Consider the following 13107-nt stretch of genomic DNA (forward strand, 5'->3'; position numbering starts at 1 on the left):
ATTTTAAACCAAAAAGATGAATTTTTAACAAAGGAGTTTAACCTTCAATCAAAAAGATGAATTTTCTACTAAAATTTAGAATGTTAACTGGAATACTTAAATTTTCGACCAAAAATATGAATTTGCAAATAAGACTGATTTTGAAAAAAAGATTAGTTTTCTACCAAAAAAGAACAATTTTCAACTTAAACTATGAATCTTTAAATGAAATAGTCGAATTTTTAACCCAAAAGGTAACTTTTCAACCAAAAAAGATGAGTTTTATATAAAAAAAGATACATTTTTATAATAGTTACAATTTCGATTAAAAAAATTAATTTCCAATCAAAGTGATAAATTTCCAACTAAAATCATGGGATATTTAATTGAAATAGTTATATTTTCAGTAAAAAAAAAAAAATAATTTTCACCCAAAGAGATGAATTTCAAATAAAAATTATGAATTTTAAACCAAAAATATAAACTTTCGCTCAAGAAGATGAATTTTCAACTAAAATTTAAAAATATTTAGGTGGAAATACTTAAATTCTCAACCAAAAAGATGATTTTTCAAATAAGAAGATTTATCTTGAAAAAATGTTAGTTTTCTACCAAAAAAGAAAAATTTTCAACGAAATTGTTGAACTTTTAACCCTCAAACGGTACATTGGTGCGAATTTGCACCCGAAGTTTTTTTATTTTGTTGGCATTTACGCAAACACAGCTGCAGCGGATTATTCGCCTATATATTAAATATATATGTTAAATATGTGTGATATATGCTTGTTGTTTATTATATGTTCAATATATTAAATAATTAATATTAACATTGCAAACAAACCAATTCGCACCAGTGTACCGTTTAAGTATACTGGGTTGGAGTGGGCCGTTTGAGGGTTAACTAAAAAGTATCAATCTTCAACAAAAACTATGAATCTTTAATTGAAATAATTGAATTTTTAACCCAAAAGATAACTTTTCAACCAAAAATTATGAGTTTTATATCAAGAGATCAATTTTTAACCAAAAATTTAATAGTTACATTTTCAATAAAAAAATTAATTTTTAGCTAGAGAAAAAACGAATTTTCAACCAAAGAGATCAATTTTAAACCATAAAGTTAATTTTTAACTAAAAAGTAACAATTTTCAACAAAAACTATGAAACTTTAACTGGAATAGTTTTATTTTCAACACAAAAGATAACCTATCGAATACAAAATATGAGTTTTTCATCAATAGAAATAAATTTTTAATTAGTAAAAAGATAAATCGCCAACCAAAAATTTAAGTTACATTTTCAGATAAACAAAATTAAGTTTCAACAAAATAACTCATTTTTCAACCAAAGAGACGAATTTCAAATAGAAATGATGACTCTTCGAACAAAACATTTAATTTTTAATAAAAGAGTTTCAAATTTCAACCAAGTAATTTAATCTTCCTTTCGAAAAATTTCTGTACAAATTCTGTACAAAGAAAAAATTTTCAGTCCATACATTCAGAAAAATAGAATTATTCAATTTTCAGTTAAAAAATTTAATTGCAAACCAAAATAATATACAGTTATATAATTAAAAATAAAATAAAAATATTATTTTTATTCATTTTTATCATCCAAATTTTGAAGAAGAAAATTACTAATAACTACTCTCTCGAAAAAATGTCCTGCCAATTTCAGGTTTTCCAGGTAGGGTAGACACTCTATTAAAATTTTAATCAAACATATTGAAATTAAAAAAAGACGTATTTTCATTAAAATAGTTGAATTTTTAATAATAAAAGATTTTTCAATCAAGGAAGAAAAAATGGCAACAAAATAGTTGAATTGTCAAGCCAAATAGGCGAATTTTTCTACAAAACAGTTGAATTTTCAACTGAAAAATATAAATTATATAAAGAAAAGTTTATTTAAGCCAAATAGATTAATTTTATACCAAAATTTCGGTGAGTTTTCTACCTGAAAGAAATTTTTTTAAACAGAAATATCCCGGAAATTGCATTCCTCGATTAAAGCGACAACCCAGAATTTTCTTCTCTCTCTCTCTCTTTTTAATAGTGGAATATGGAAGTGTGTTTAACAAGAAAAAGATCCTCGGTTTTGGCTTAATCAGATAATTACATTTTATTTATTTCCAGTATGAGACGATCCACTGGCTTTTCTCTAAGGGCACTCTGATTAATGTCTAAATGTGCAAACGGTAGACTTCCGACCTGTGTAATTTTATTTCGTAATAAAAAAAATGATTTTTTTTTCCTTAATATTCACTCATCTTGTGAATTACATTCTGTGATGGCTTATAAACCGAAAAATCTCGTAATTCACAATAATTATGCATATGCACATACACATACACAAAATTTTGGAGCATACACTCCAAAAAAATAAAATTGCTCCAAAATTTTGGAGCATATGCTCCAAAATTTTTGTTCTGGATTGGGATGTGGGACAGAAGGAGATGGTGCAGAGCGAATCATCTCAATTCGTCGGTATAACAATCTTGTACTTAGAATGTATGTTTGTCGTTGCTAAATTTTAACTACAAACTCGTAATAGACTTTCCCATGAAGCAAAACTCAATACTTCATATAAATTAATATCTAATATCGTGAAATCTTTTCGAAGTATATATCATATTATAGCTTTTCATGAAGACCGCGATTCTTTACACTCGGAAACAGGTTCCTCTCACAATCTCAATAAGAAATTGGTGGAGGAAAAAAACACACACTTATCCACTCTCTATTATCATTAAAAACTTAAAGTTAATACTCTCGAAATAGCTATATATTTTGTTTTTCTCCGATTTTCTTCTCACTTCTCAGGAATCTGCGAAATCTAAAATAAAATTGATTCTCAAAGATACGCCAAAGTCTGTTACCAGTGTTCTTTAATCATCAAAATTATATTTCAAAATACATCGCAAATGGCCTGATATGAATAGATTCTGAAATAACTTATTTCGACGACACTCAGCAAATTCCAATCGAGATAACAATAATCGAAATCGAAATTTCAATTTGCCAAATGCTTAAATATACATAATTATACACTCTATGCATGATGTTCTCAAAAAAGAAGACAAATCTCGGACGACAGTTAAAGTAATACAAAGATAAAATATGTTTGTTGTTGTTTTTTCTTTTTTTTTTCATTTACACTTGAATTAAGCTTGTTAGAAATCATGATTCTTTCTAAAATACATATAGAATAATATTTAAGTGGCTAAAATTATATGCGGCACCACTGGTCGACCAGAGCCCTACAATATTGTCTGTAGGTCTCTCTTTTTAATTGCGCGGTGCAAATTCATCGCAGTTTAAAAAAAAAACAAAAAAGAAAAAAAACAAAAAAAAACTGTCTCGAATCATCACCTTAGATCTACAAAACTCTGAAACCAAATATGTAGGGCGCCGCGCCCATAGATCATCGCGAGGGATAAAAAGTGGAAAAAATTGCTATTCTTGCGAGATCACCTTCGAGAATCCATGACCGCCCAAAATTTCTTATGATTTCTATATTTTCAGCTGTGTAGGTCTAAGGCTCAACGACGATTCGCTGATTTTACAATTGCTCGACTCTCAATGATCCTTTATTTATTTCTCACTGATCCTTCTCTCTCGATTCAATATCTCTGTTTTACAGAACACTTAATAAACCCCAGACATATATATTTGTACATAGTTATCATATTCAATGGAAAATGTATGTTAAGCCCAACCGAATCACGCACGATTCACTTACAACATCAAAAATAGACTATTACAAGAGTGCATTAGTACACGACACACACCCCTTTCGATCGATTGCCTTCATCGTTTCATCAGTGTTGGGCAAAATTCACCACGGCACTTCGAATTTCATTTTTTTGTTTCAATTTTACTCAAGGGGTTGACTTCACGATTTTCCAATGACTTCTGGAAATTTCAGAAGAATTCTAATAATTTCAAATGTCTTCATATTTCAGGGTGTTTTAGATTTGAAAAACTGTTTAAAAATATTTCAGTTATTCGAGCTTTACAACAATGAAATTTTGTCCTAAAAAAAATTGAAAATGTTATAAAATTTTGAAAAATTAGACATAGTATGCCATAATATCCTGATAAATAATTTTAGATTTTAGAGAATCTCAATTTTTCAACGAATTTTATAAGATTTTAATGGATTTCAATCGGTTAAATTAAATTTACAAAAACTTTACTGAATTTCAAAGAATTTCAATCACTTTCACGGGATTCTAAAAGTTTTATGATATTTTAAGTGTGAAAAACTGTTCAAAAATATTTTATTTACTTGAGAGTTTGTCCTAGAAATACTAAAAATGTCATAACATTTTTAAAAACTGGACATAGATATCATAATATCCTGACAAATAATTTTAGATTTTAGAGAATCTCAATTTTTCAACGAATTTTACAAGACTTTAATGGATTTCAAGAAGTTAAATCAGATTTCCAAAAACTTTAATGAATTTCGAAGTATTTTAACGGATCTTAAAGAATTTCAAACAATTTTACAGAATTAAAAAGGTTCAAAAATATTTTATTTATTTGACCTTGGTGAAAATGAGAGTTCATCCTTGAAAAACTTTTTCATCTTTGGATTTTATTTTTAGATATTTTAAATCTTGGAGAATCTCAATTTTTCAACGAATTTTACAAGATTTTAATCAATTTCAAATAGTTAAATTAGATTTCCAAAAAAATTACTGAATTTCAAAGGAGTTTGACGGATCTTAAAGAATTTAAAACAATTTCATGGAATTACAAAAGTATTATACTTTAAATTTAAAAAACCGTTCAAAAATATTTTATTTATTTTACCTTTTTAAAAATGTGATTTTGGCCTTGAAAAACTTTTTTATCTTTGGATTTTATTCTTTATTATTGCTCAGTCTATTTCAAATATTACACCTGTGTTCGATTTGAAATACATTGATCAATATCCTGATAAATATTTTTAGATTTTAGAAAATCTCAAATTATTAACGAATTTTGCCAGATTTTAATGGATTTCAAGCAGTTAAATTATATTTTTAAAAACTTTACTGAATTTCAATGAACTTCGAAAGGATTTAAAGGAATTTTGAAATATTTCACAATAAGTTACAAGATTTCAAAAGTTTCGATAATTTAACAGAATTTCAAATAATTTCGCAGGATTTTAAAAGTTCTATTATATTTAAAGTTTGAAAACCTCTCCAAAAATATTTAAGTTATTTGAAATTAATAAAAATGCAATTCTGATATAGAAAAATTGAAAATGTTCAAAGTTTTAACCCTCAAACGGTACACTGGTGCGAATTCGCACCCGAAGTATTTCATTTTGTTGGAATTTGCGTAAACACAGCTGCAGCGGATTATCCCCATATATATTAAATATATATGTTAAGTGTGTGTGGTATATGCTAGTTGTTTATTAAATATTCAATTTATTAAATATTTAATATTAACATTGCAAACAAACCAATTCGCACCAGTGCACCATTTACGTATACTGGGTTGGAGTGTACCGTTTGAGGGTTAAAAAGCTGGACATAGTATGTAGTAATACCACATAAACAGGATATTGATCAAGATCCTGATTAATAATTTTAGATTTTAGAGAATCTCAAATATTCAACGAATTTTACAAGATTTTTATCGATTCCTAGGAGTTAAATTATATATCCAAAGAATTTATTGAATTTCAAACAATTTTACCGGATTACAAAAATCTTATAATATTTTAAGTTTGAAAAACTATTCAAAAATATCTAATTTATTTGAGCTTTATAAAACTTTATTGAATTTCAAAATAAGTGACAGGATTTCAAAAGTTTCGCAGAATTTCAGAGGATTTTAAACAAATTCAAGGGATTACAAAAGTTTTATAATATTTTAAGTTTGAAAAACTGCTAAAAAATATTTAATCTATTTTACTTTTTTAAAAATGAAATTTTGTCCTTGAAATACTTTTTTATCTTTGGATTTTATCCTTGGATATTGCTCAATCTATTTCAAATTTTACACCAGTCTATAATTTCAAATAGATTGATCAATTGGGAATGGTTAAACTGCGATACGCCACCTGGTGACATAAATCCAAACTAGAAAGAATAGGTACGATTTTAAAGATTCATTTCAATTTTTCCATAAAAATATTTTGACGATTTTTTTGTTGAGTTTAAAAGTATTTATTACATAATAAAAATAAGTATTTGTCGGAAAAACGGGGTTTTAGATTGAATTGACACAGAAATATTTGTCGAAAAAAAAGCTATTGTACTATTGTGTGTGATTTTCAAAAGAGAATAAACTTGAATAGACTTATTTTGAAGAAAAAATGAACTCACGGTGAATTTGTATTAATTTATGCATAAAATTGTTATTATTGAAAAATCTGATCCAAAAGTATCAAGTAAAAAGGTATTTAAGCTTACAATGCATTGAAACTTACATGCAATAGTGAAACAATTGTTTAAAAAAACTAAAAAAAACCTATTTGACAAAAATTTGTTTTTTCACTCTACAAGATGGAAATTCTACCTAAACTATTTGTTTTTGACGAAGATTTGTTTTTTATATTAAATCATTGTTTTATATTTTTAAAAAATCGTAAAAACATTTTCATGCCAAAATTAAAATACGGCTTTAAAATTGTACCTACTCCTTCTAGTTCCTGTTTTCGGCGCCAGGTGTCGAAATGGTAGAGCACCATCCCAAATGTCCTGATAAATAATTTTAGATTTTTGAGAATCTCAATTTTTTTAACGAATTTTACAAGATTTTAAGGGACTTTAACAATTTAAATCAGCTTTCCAAAAAATTTAGTGAATTTCAAAGGATTTCTCGATGGATTTATAGGAATTTTGAAATATTTCAAATTAAGTTACAGGATTTAAAAAGTTTATTGATATTTTAAGTTTGAAAAACTGTTTTGAAGTATTTAATTTATTTGATTTTAAAGAATTTCGATGATTTCGAAAATATTCCCAGGAATTTTTAATTTTTTAAGAAATCTCGTTATATTTGTAAATACTTTACGAAAATGAAAAGAAATGCCCAGTTTTTAAACAGTTTTACGAAATTTCAAAGGGTTTTCGAACATTATAATAGATTTTGAGGAATTTCAATTTTTTAATATTTTGAAGGATTTTAATAGATTTTAAAAGATTCGGAAAGATTACGATGGATTTTAAAGATTTCAATCAATGGTAAGGGAATTTCAAAGATTTTAACTCATTTTTAGAGATTTCGACAGATTTGTAAGATTTTTCAGTCGATTTCACAGAATTTCACGATTATAAAAGGTTTTAAGGGATCACAGGATTTTATCTGATAGCGAATTATTTCCAGAAATTTTAATTGATATCAGCGAATTTTTAAGAGATTTCAAATATTTAAAAAGATAAGTTCCCAAAGTATGTCCACGGATTTTAAGAACTTCGAAGACATTTACAGATTACAGATTTTAATGATTTTAAATCAAAATTTTTTTTATAATTTCAAAGAATTCAGAAGAATCTCTTGATTTGGAAATATTTCACGGAATTTCAAGGATTTTAACTGATAAAAAAGCCTTGTGTAATTAATGAACGCTCCCTAGCGACTTTTAAGAAATCAGGCAAAAAATTTCTATTGGGAATGGTTAAACTGCGATACGCCACCTAGTGACAAAAATCTGAACTAGGAAAAATAGGTACGATTTTAAGGATGCATTTTAATAAGTGCATAACAGTGTTTTAACGATTTTTTTTTATGGAGTATAAATTATTTATTTGATAATAAAAATAAGTAATAATCAGAAGTTTGGATGGAATTTACAAATTGTACAGTGAAAAAACAGATTTTTTGACAGAAATATTTTTCTAGCAAAAAAAAAAAACAATTATTGGACTATTTATCATGATTTTTAAAATATTATAAACTTAAACGGACTTATTTTGAAACAAAAATGAACTCAAAGTTAATTTTTATTAATTTATACATCAAATATTTACTATTTAAAAATCTGGTCTAAAAGTTAGGTTAGAATTCATATTTAAATTCCAATCGTCTATTAATCGTATTCTTTGCATAATATTAATAAAATTTGTCTCTACATACATTAATTAAAGTTAGTTTAAGCTTTAAAAGTGTAGCTACTCTTTCTAGTTCGAGTTTTTGGCACCAGGTGACGAAATGGTGGACTATTCATTTTTTTACAAAAACAGCGACAAAAATTTAACAAAATACAACCTCATGTTCTGTAATCCTTAAAAAAATCTAAAAAATATAGGATAATCTCAACAGAAAAATTTTTTAAAATATTGCAGTTATTTTGAAATTTATAAAAATTAAATGTCCTAGAAAAAGTGAAAATGCCGAAATCATATAAGATTTTTAAAAATTGTCGTAATACCACATAACCAGGATATTTTAAATTTTACACCTGAATACAATTTTGAATCGATTGATCAATATCCTGGTCAAAAAATGTATTCAAAACTTTTCAATAGGCTTATTATAAATCAATTGACTTCCGGAGAATTCCGATATTTCCAGAAAATTTAGGAAATCAACCGCTCAATTTTACTCTAAATTCACATTTCTTATTTTGAAAAAAAAAAAAACTATTGCCATTTTTTTCTGGTTCCAATCAACAGAATTTCAATGTAACACAAATACATTAATTCCGATTTGATTGCTTTAAAATTTGAATACACTATTAGCAATTAAGAAATTGTTTTTTCAAGTATCTTCCCAACACTGGTCGCCTTCCAAGCTTGCTTTATTTTCTTTCGATTTCAAAGTCTGATTCGTAGTCGATATGCACAAATCAGTGGGATAATCAGCTCATCCGTGACGCTTATCATTTCGCAATGACCATCCGGTGGTTCTTGGACCGGAAGTTGGTTCAAAAACTGGCTGAAAATGTCCTTTTAAATGATTTTTGTTTTTTTTTCGTTTGTTTTTGAGCTTAATATTGCGTCGTGTACATATTTTCTACGATGCAGACACTTGTTGTACGCAAAACGCAAGAAACGCCTTATGCTCGACCACGTGATTTCTTGCGCGAAGAAGCTTCTTCCGTGCTTGGTTGTGCGACACCTGTTGTTGCCACTCGCTTAGGGCGGCTCGTCGTACTTTTGCTTTCCTGCACATTTTGCACGGCACCTCCTAAAATTCATGGTCTCTCACAGTCCTTGGAATATTTGCTCTTTTGTTTTTTGGTTTCTCTCTCTCTCTCTCACCAACTCGGCAAAAGCAGCCAAGGATTTATATTTTAGAGTTGAAATTTGGCGTTAAAATGCTTCTGACTGATTGATTGGTTAAAATGAAGGAGAGAAGAGGCAATTTAAGAAATTTTTGTACGACGGTTCGAGAGTCTTCATCGATAAAGGAATAAATAAATTCACTATTATTTTTAAATTACAATTTTTACACTTTGAATCGAGAACAAAAAATGTCCCGATAATTTCGGGGTTCGCGAAAAATTGTCACAGTGATTGACATCATAAAAATCGAAATATTATAGATGGTCATTTTTGTTTACTTGAAATAATGAAAATTGAACTTTAAATTAAAATACTAAAAGAGAAACTCTTGAATTTCAAACTTCTAAAATTGAAGCTTAACACATTTTTATTTAAGGAATTTTTTATTCAATATTTTAATAATTTACACGTATAAAATGGAGACTTTTTTTAAAGCATTTTTCAGTTTAACTTTTTTCAAATCGAACAGTTTTAAAGATTTCTGGTTAAAATGATAAATTCAGAGTACCATTTTAAATGCTTTGATTTGAAGGTAATTCGACCTGAAATTTTGTTTTAAATAAACGCTTTTCAAATTATAAATTCAATTATTATAATTTTAAGTCGTTTTGAATTAATAATTGTTTAATTTTTATTTATGCATGAAAATTTTGCAATTTCACTTACGAATTAAAAACAGAACATTTGAAAGTGTAACGATTTATAGTTAATAATTTTAAATCTACAGTCACATATTTGAACAAATTTCTTTTTTTTTTTATTAAAGATTTCAAATTGAATTGCTTAAAAATGGAATATTTTAGACTGAAACAATATTTCGATTCGATTTAAAATGGAATAAAATCGTTTAATTATCAATGCATTTGAATTTATTTAAATTTTTAAATGGTTTATGTTTCAATCGAACATTTACATTCGTAAAATCGAGAAAATTCAATTTTTTACGTTAAAATCTGTAAATTTTTTAATTTTAGATAAATTTATAACAGTTTGAGTGGACGATTATTAATTTGCCAAAACATTATTTGCCAATGACAACACGTTTGTTAAAAAATCTAAATTTTCTTTTTAGAGATTTAAAATGTATAATGGATTCTCATGTAAAATTATGTAAAAATAACAATTTTGACATTCTCATCCATAATGAGAAGGTATTAATTTTTCTAGACATGTTTTTTCATAAAGTTTTCAAATTTCGAAAGTTAAAAATGGAAAAAAATTGAGTTTTTAAGAGTAGAAAATTGAAAATATAATTTTTAACTAATAAAATTTCAACTGTTGAAAATTCACTTCAATTTTTTAATAGTTTAAAATAAGAAAAAAAGCAAATTTTGTATTAAAAACAAGTATTAAAATCTTCTATTTACATAATTTTACATGAGAATTAAATAATAATCATTTCAATCCATAAATTTTCTTTGTTTTTGAAAAAACTAGATTTTTTGCGTAAAATCCCAACTTCAACCATTTTTTTTTGCAAATCTTTAAAGCTGTACTTTGAAATTGTAAAGATTTACATTTGCTAATTTTAAATCTACAATCACATATTTACAAACATTTATATTTTTTTTAATTAAAAAATTTTCAATTGAATTGCTTAAAAATGGAATATTTTAGACTGAAAAAATATTTCAATACGATTTAAAATGGAATTAAACGTTTTAATTATCAATTTGTTTGAAGTTATTAAAATTTTTAAAAATAGTTTATCAAGTTTGAATCGAACGTTTACATTCGTAAAATTGAAAAAGTTCCATTTTTAACGTTAAAATCTGTAAACAATTTTTTATTTTAAACAAATTAAGAAAAGTTTGAGTGGACAATTAATAATTCTTCAAAGCATTATTTGCCATTGGCAACACGTTTTTTAAAAAATAGAAAATTTTCTTTTTATATATTTAAAATGTATACTAGATTCTCATGTAAAATTATGCAAAAATAACATTTTTCCACTCTCATCCATAATGAGAAGGTATTCATTTTTTTTAGACATGTTTTTCATAAAAATTTACTTTTTTCTTCAATTTTCAACAGTAGAAAATTGAAAATCTCATTTTCAACTAATAAAATTTCAACTGTTTAAAATTCTCTACAAATTTCAATTTTTTAATAGTTTAAAATTACAAAAAAGCGAATTAAGCAATAAAAACAAGTGTTAAAAATGTTATATTTACATAATTTTACATTAGAATTAAATAATAATCATTTAAATCCATAAAGTTTCTTTGTTTTTGAAAAAATTAGATTTTTTTCATAAAATCCCAACCTTTAAATTTGGTTTTGTTTGTAAGTTTTTAAAACTGTAATTTAAAACTTTAACGATTTACATTTGCTGATTTTTAAATCTAGTCACATATTTTCATTTATTTTTTTTAATTAAAAATTTTCAAATTTAATTGCTTAAAAATGTAAGCTTTAGATTGAAACAATATTTTAATACGATGTAAAATGGAATAAAACCGTTTAATTAATATTAATGCATTTAAAGTTATTACAATTTTTTAAATAGTTTATAAAGTTTCAATCGAACGACTACATTCGAAAAATTGAAAAAAGTTCTATTTTTAACGTTAAAAGCTGTACATTTTTTATTTTAAACAAATTTAGAGCAGTCTGAGTGGACAATTATTAATTTGTCAAAGCATTATTTACCAATGGCAACAAGTTTGTTAAAAAATCGAAATTTTCTTTTTATAGATTTAAAATGTATACTAAATTCTCAATTAAAATTATGCAAAAATAACATTTTTACATTCTCATCCATAATGAGAAGGTATTCATTTTTTTAGACATGTTTTTCATAAAAATTTACCTTTTTCTTCAATTTTCAGCAGTTAAAAATGGAAGAAAATTGAGTTTTCATCAGTTGAAAATTGAAAATCAAATTTTCAACTAATAAAATTTCAACTGTTTAAAATTCTCTTCAATTTTCAATTATTAACAGTTGAAAATGAGAGAAAAAGCTGTTTTTGCATTAAAAACAAGTGCTAAAACTCTTACATTTACATAATTTTACATGAGAATTAAATAATAATAATTTCTGTTCATAAATTTTCTTTGTTTTTGAAAAAACTAGATTTTTTTTGTCAAATCCCATCTTTTACTATTTTTTTTATAAGTCTTTAAAACTGTACTTCAAAATTATTCAAATGAAAAGTGTACGCTTCAAAATGAATGATCCACAATGAAACAAATTTGTAAGCAAAAAAAAAAATTGTAAGATTCTCGTTCCAAAAATAAATTATATGCCATTTGCCGGCCCATGTTTCCAAATTTGACTTTTTTTCAAATTTTAATTCTAAAATCGAAGGTTGATTGAAAATTTTGAATTTTGGCGGTTTTCAATATCTAATTTCTTCAAAATTGAACACTTTCAACTTTAAACGATTTTCAAAATTACAATATTTTATAAATATTAAAAAAAAAATTTTTTAATTCTTTCAAATCGATTAAAATTCCGTTAACAAATTTATTGGAAATGCCTTAAATTTTAACACTTTTAAATAAAAATATTTTTCAGTTTGTTCAATTATAAATTTGGTAACTTTAGAAGGATTTTAAATTTCAAAGACACTTTTCAATTTCAAACCTCTTAAATATGTAAAATTTTAGGCCTTTTAGGGGGTTTTTTTTTGGTAGAGGTAAGAAATTAAAAATTTAAAGTGCTCTCAAACTAGAACGCTTTCAAACTAAAAAAATCTTGCTTTAAATTGATCAAATGAATGAAACACTAAAATCCAATTAAAAAATATTAAAAAATCAATTAAAAAAAAAACCTACTCTGATACTGAAAATTGTCATTTGAAAAGGTTAATTTAGCTTCTGCAAATAAATTAAAATCTTGGAAGTTAAAATAATTTCCAAAATACATATTTCGGAATCATACTTTA

General features: G+C 25.4%; 1 protein-coding gene across 3 annotated transcripts in view; it reads right to left on the reverse strand.

Moving 5' to 3' along the window:
• Positions 1 to 8589: 8589 nt before the first annotated feature.
• LOC117179602 (intracellular protein transport protein USO1-like) overlaps positions 8590 to 13107 on the reverse strand; it is a 56454-nt gene continuing 51936 nt past the window's right edge. For all 3 annotated transcript variants that reach the window (XM_033371581.1, XM_033371580.1, XM_033371582.1), the window contains exon 7: positions 8590 to 9119. In XM_033371581.1, coding sequence (XP_033227472.1) covers positions 8989 to 9119 — 131 coding nt within the window. In that variant the 3' untranslated portion in view covers positions 8590 to 8988. The remainder of the gene's footprint in view (positions 9120 to 13107) is intronic.

Source organism: Belonocnema kinseyi, chromosome 9 (assembly GCF_010883055.1).
Source record: "Belonocnema kinseyi isolate 2016_QV_RU_SX_M_011 chromosome 9, B_treatae_v1, whole genome shotgun sequence".
NCBI classification, from domain to species: Eukaryota; Metazoa; Arthropoda; class Insecta; order Hymenoptera; family Cynipidae; genus Belonocnema; species Belonocnema kinseyi.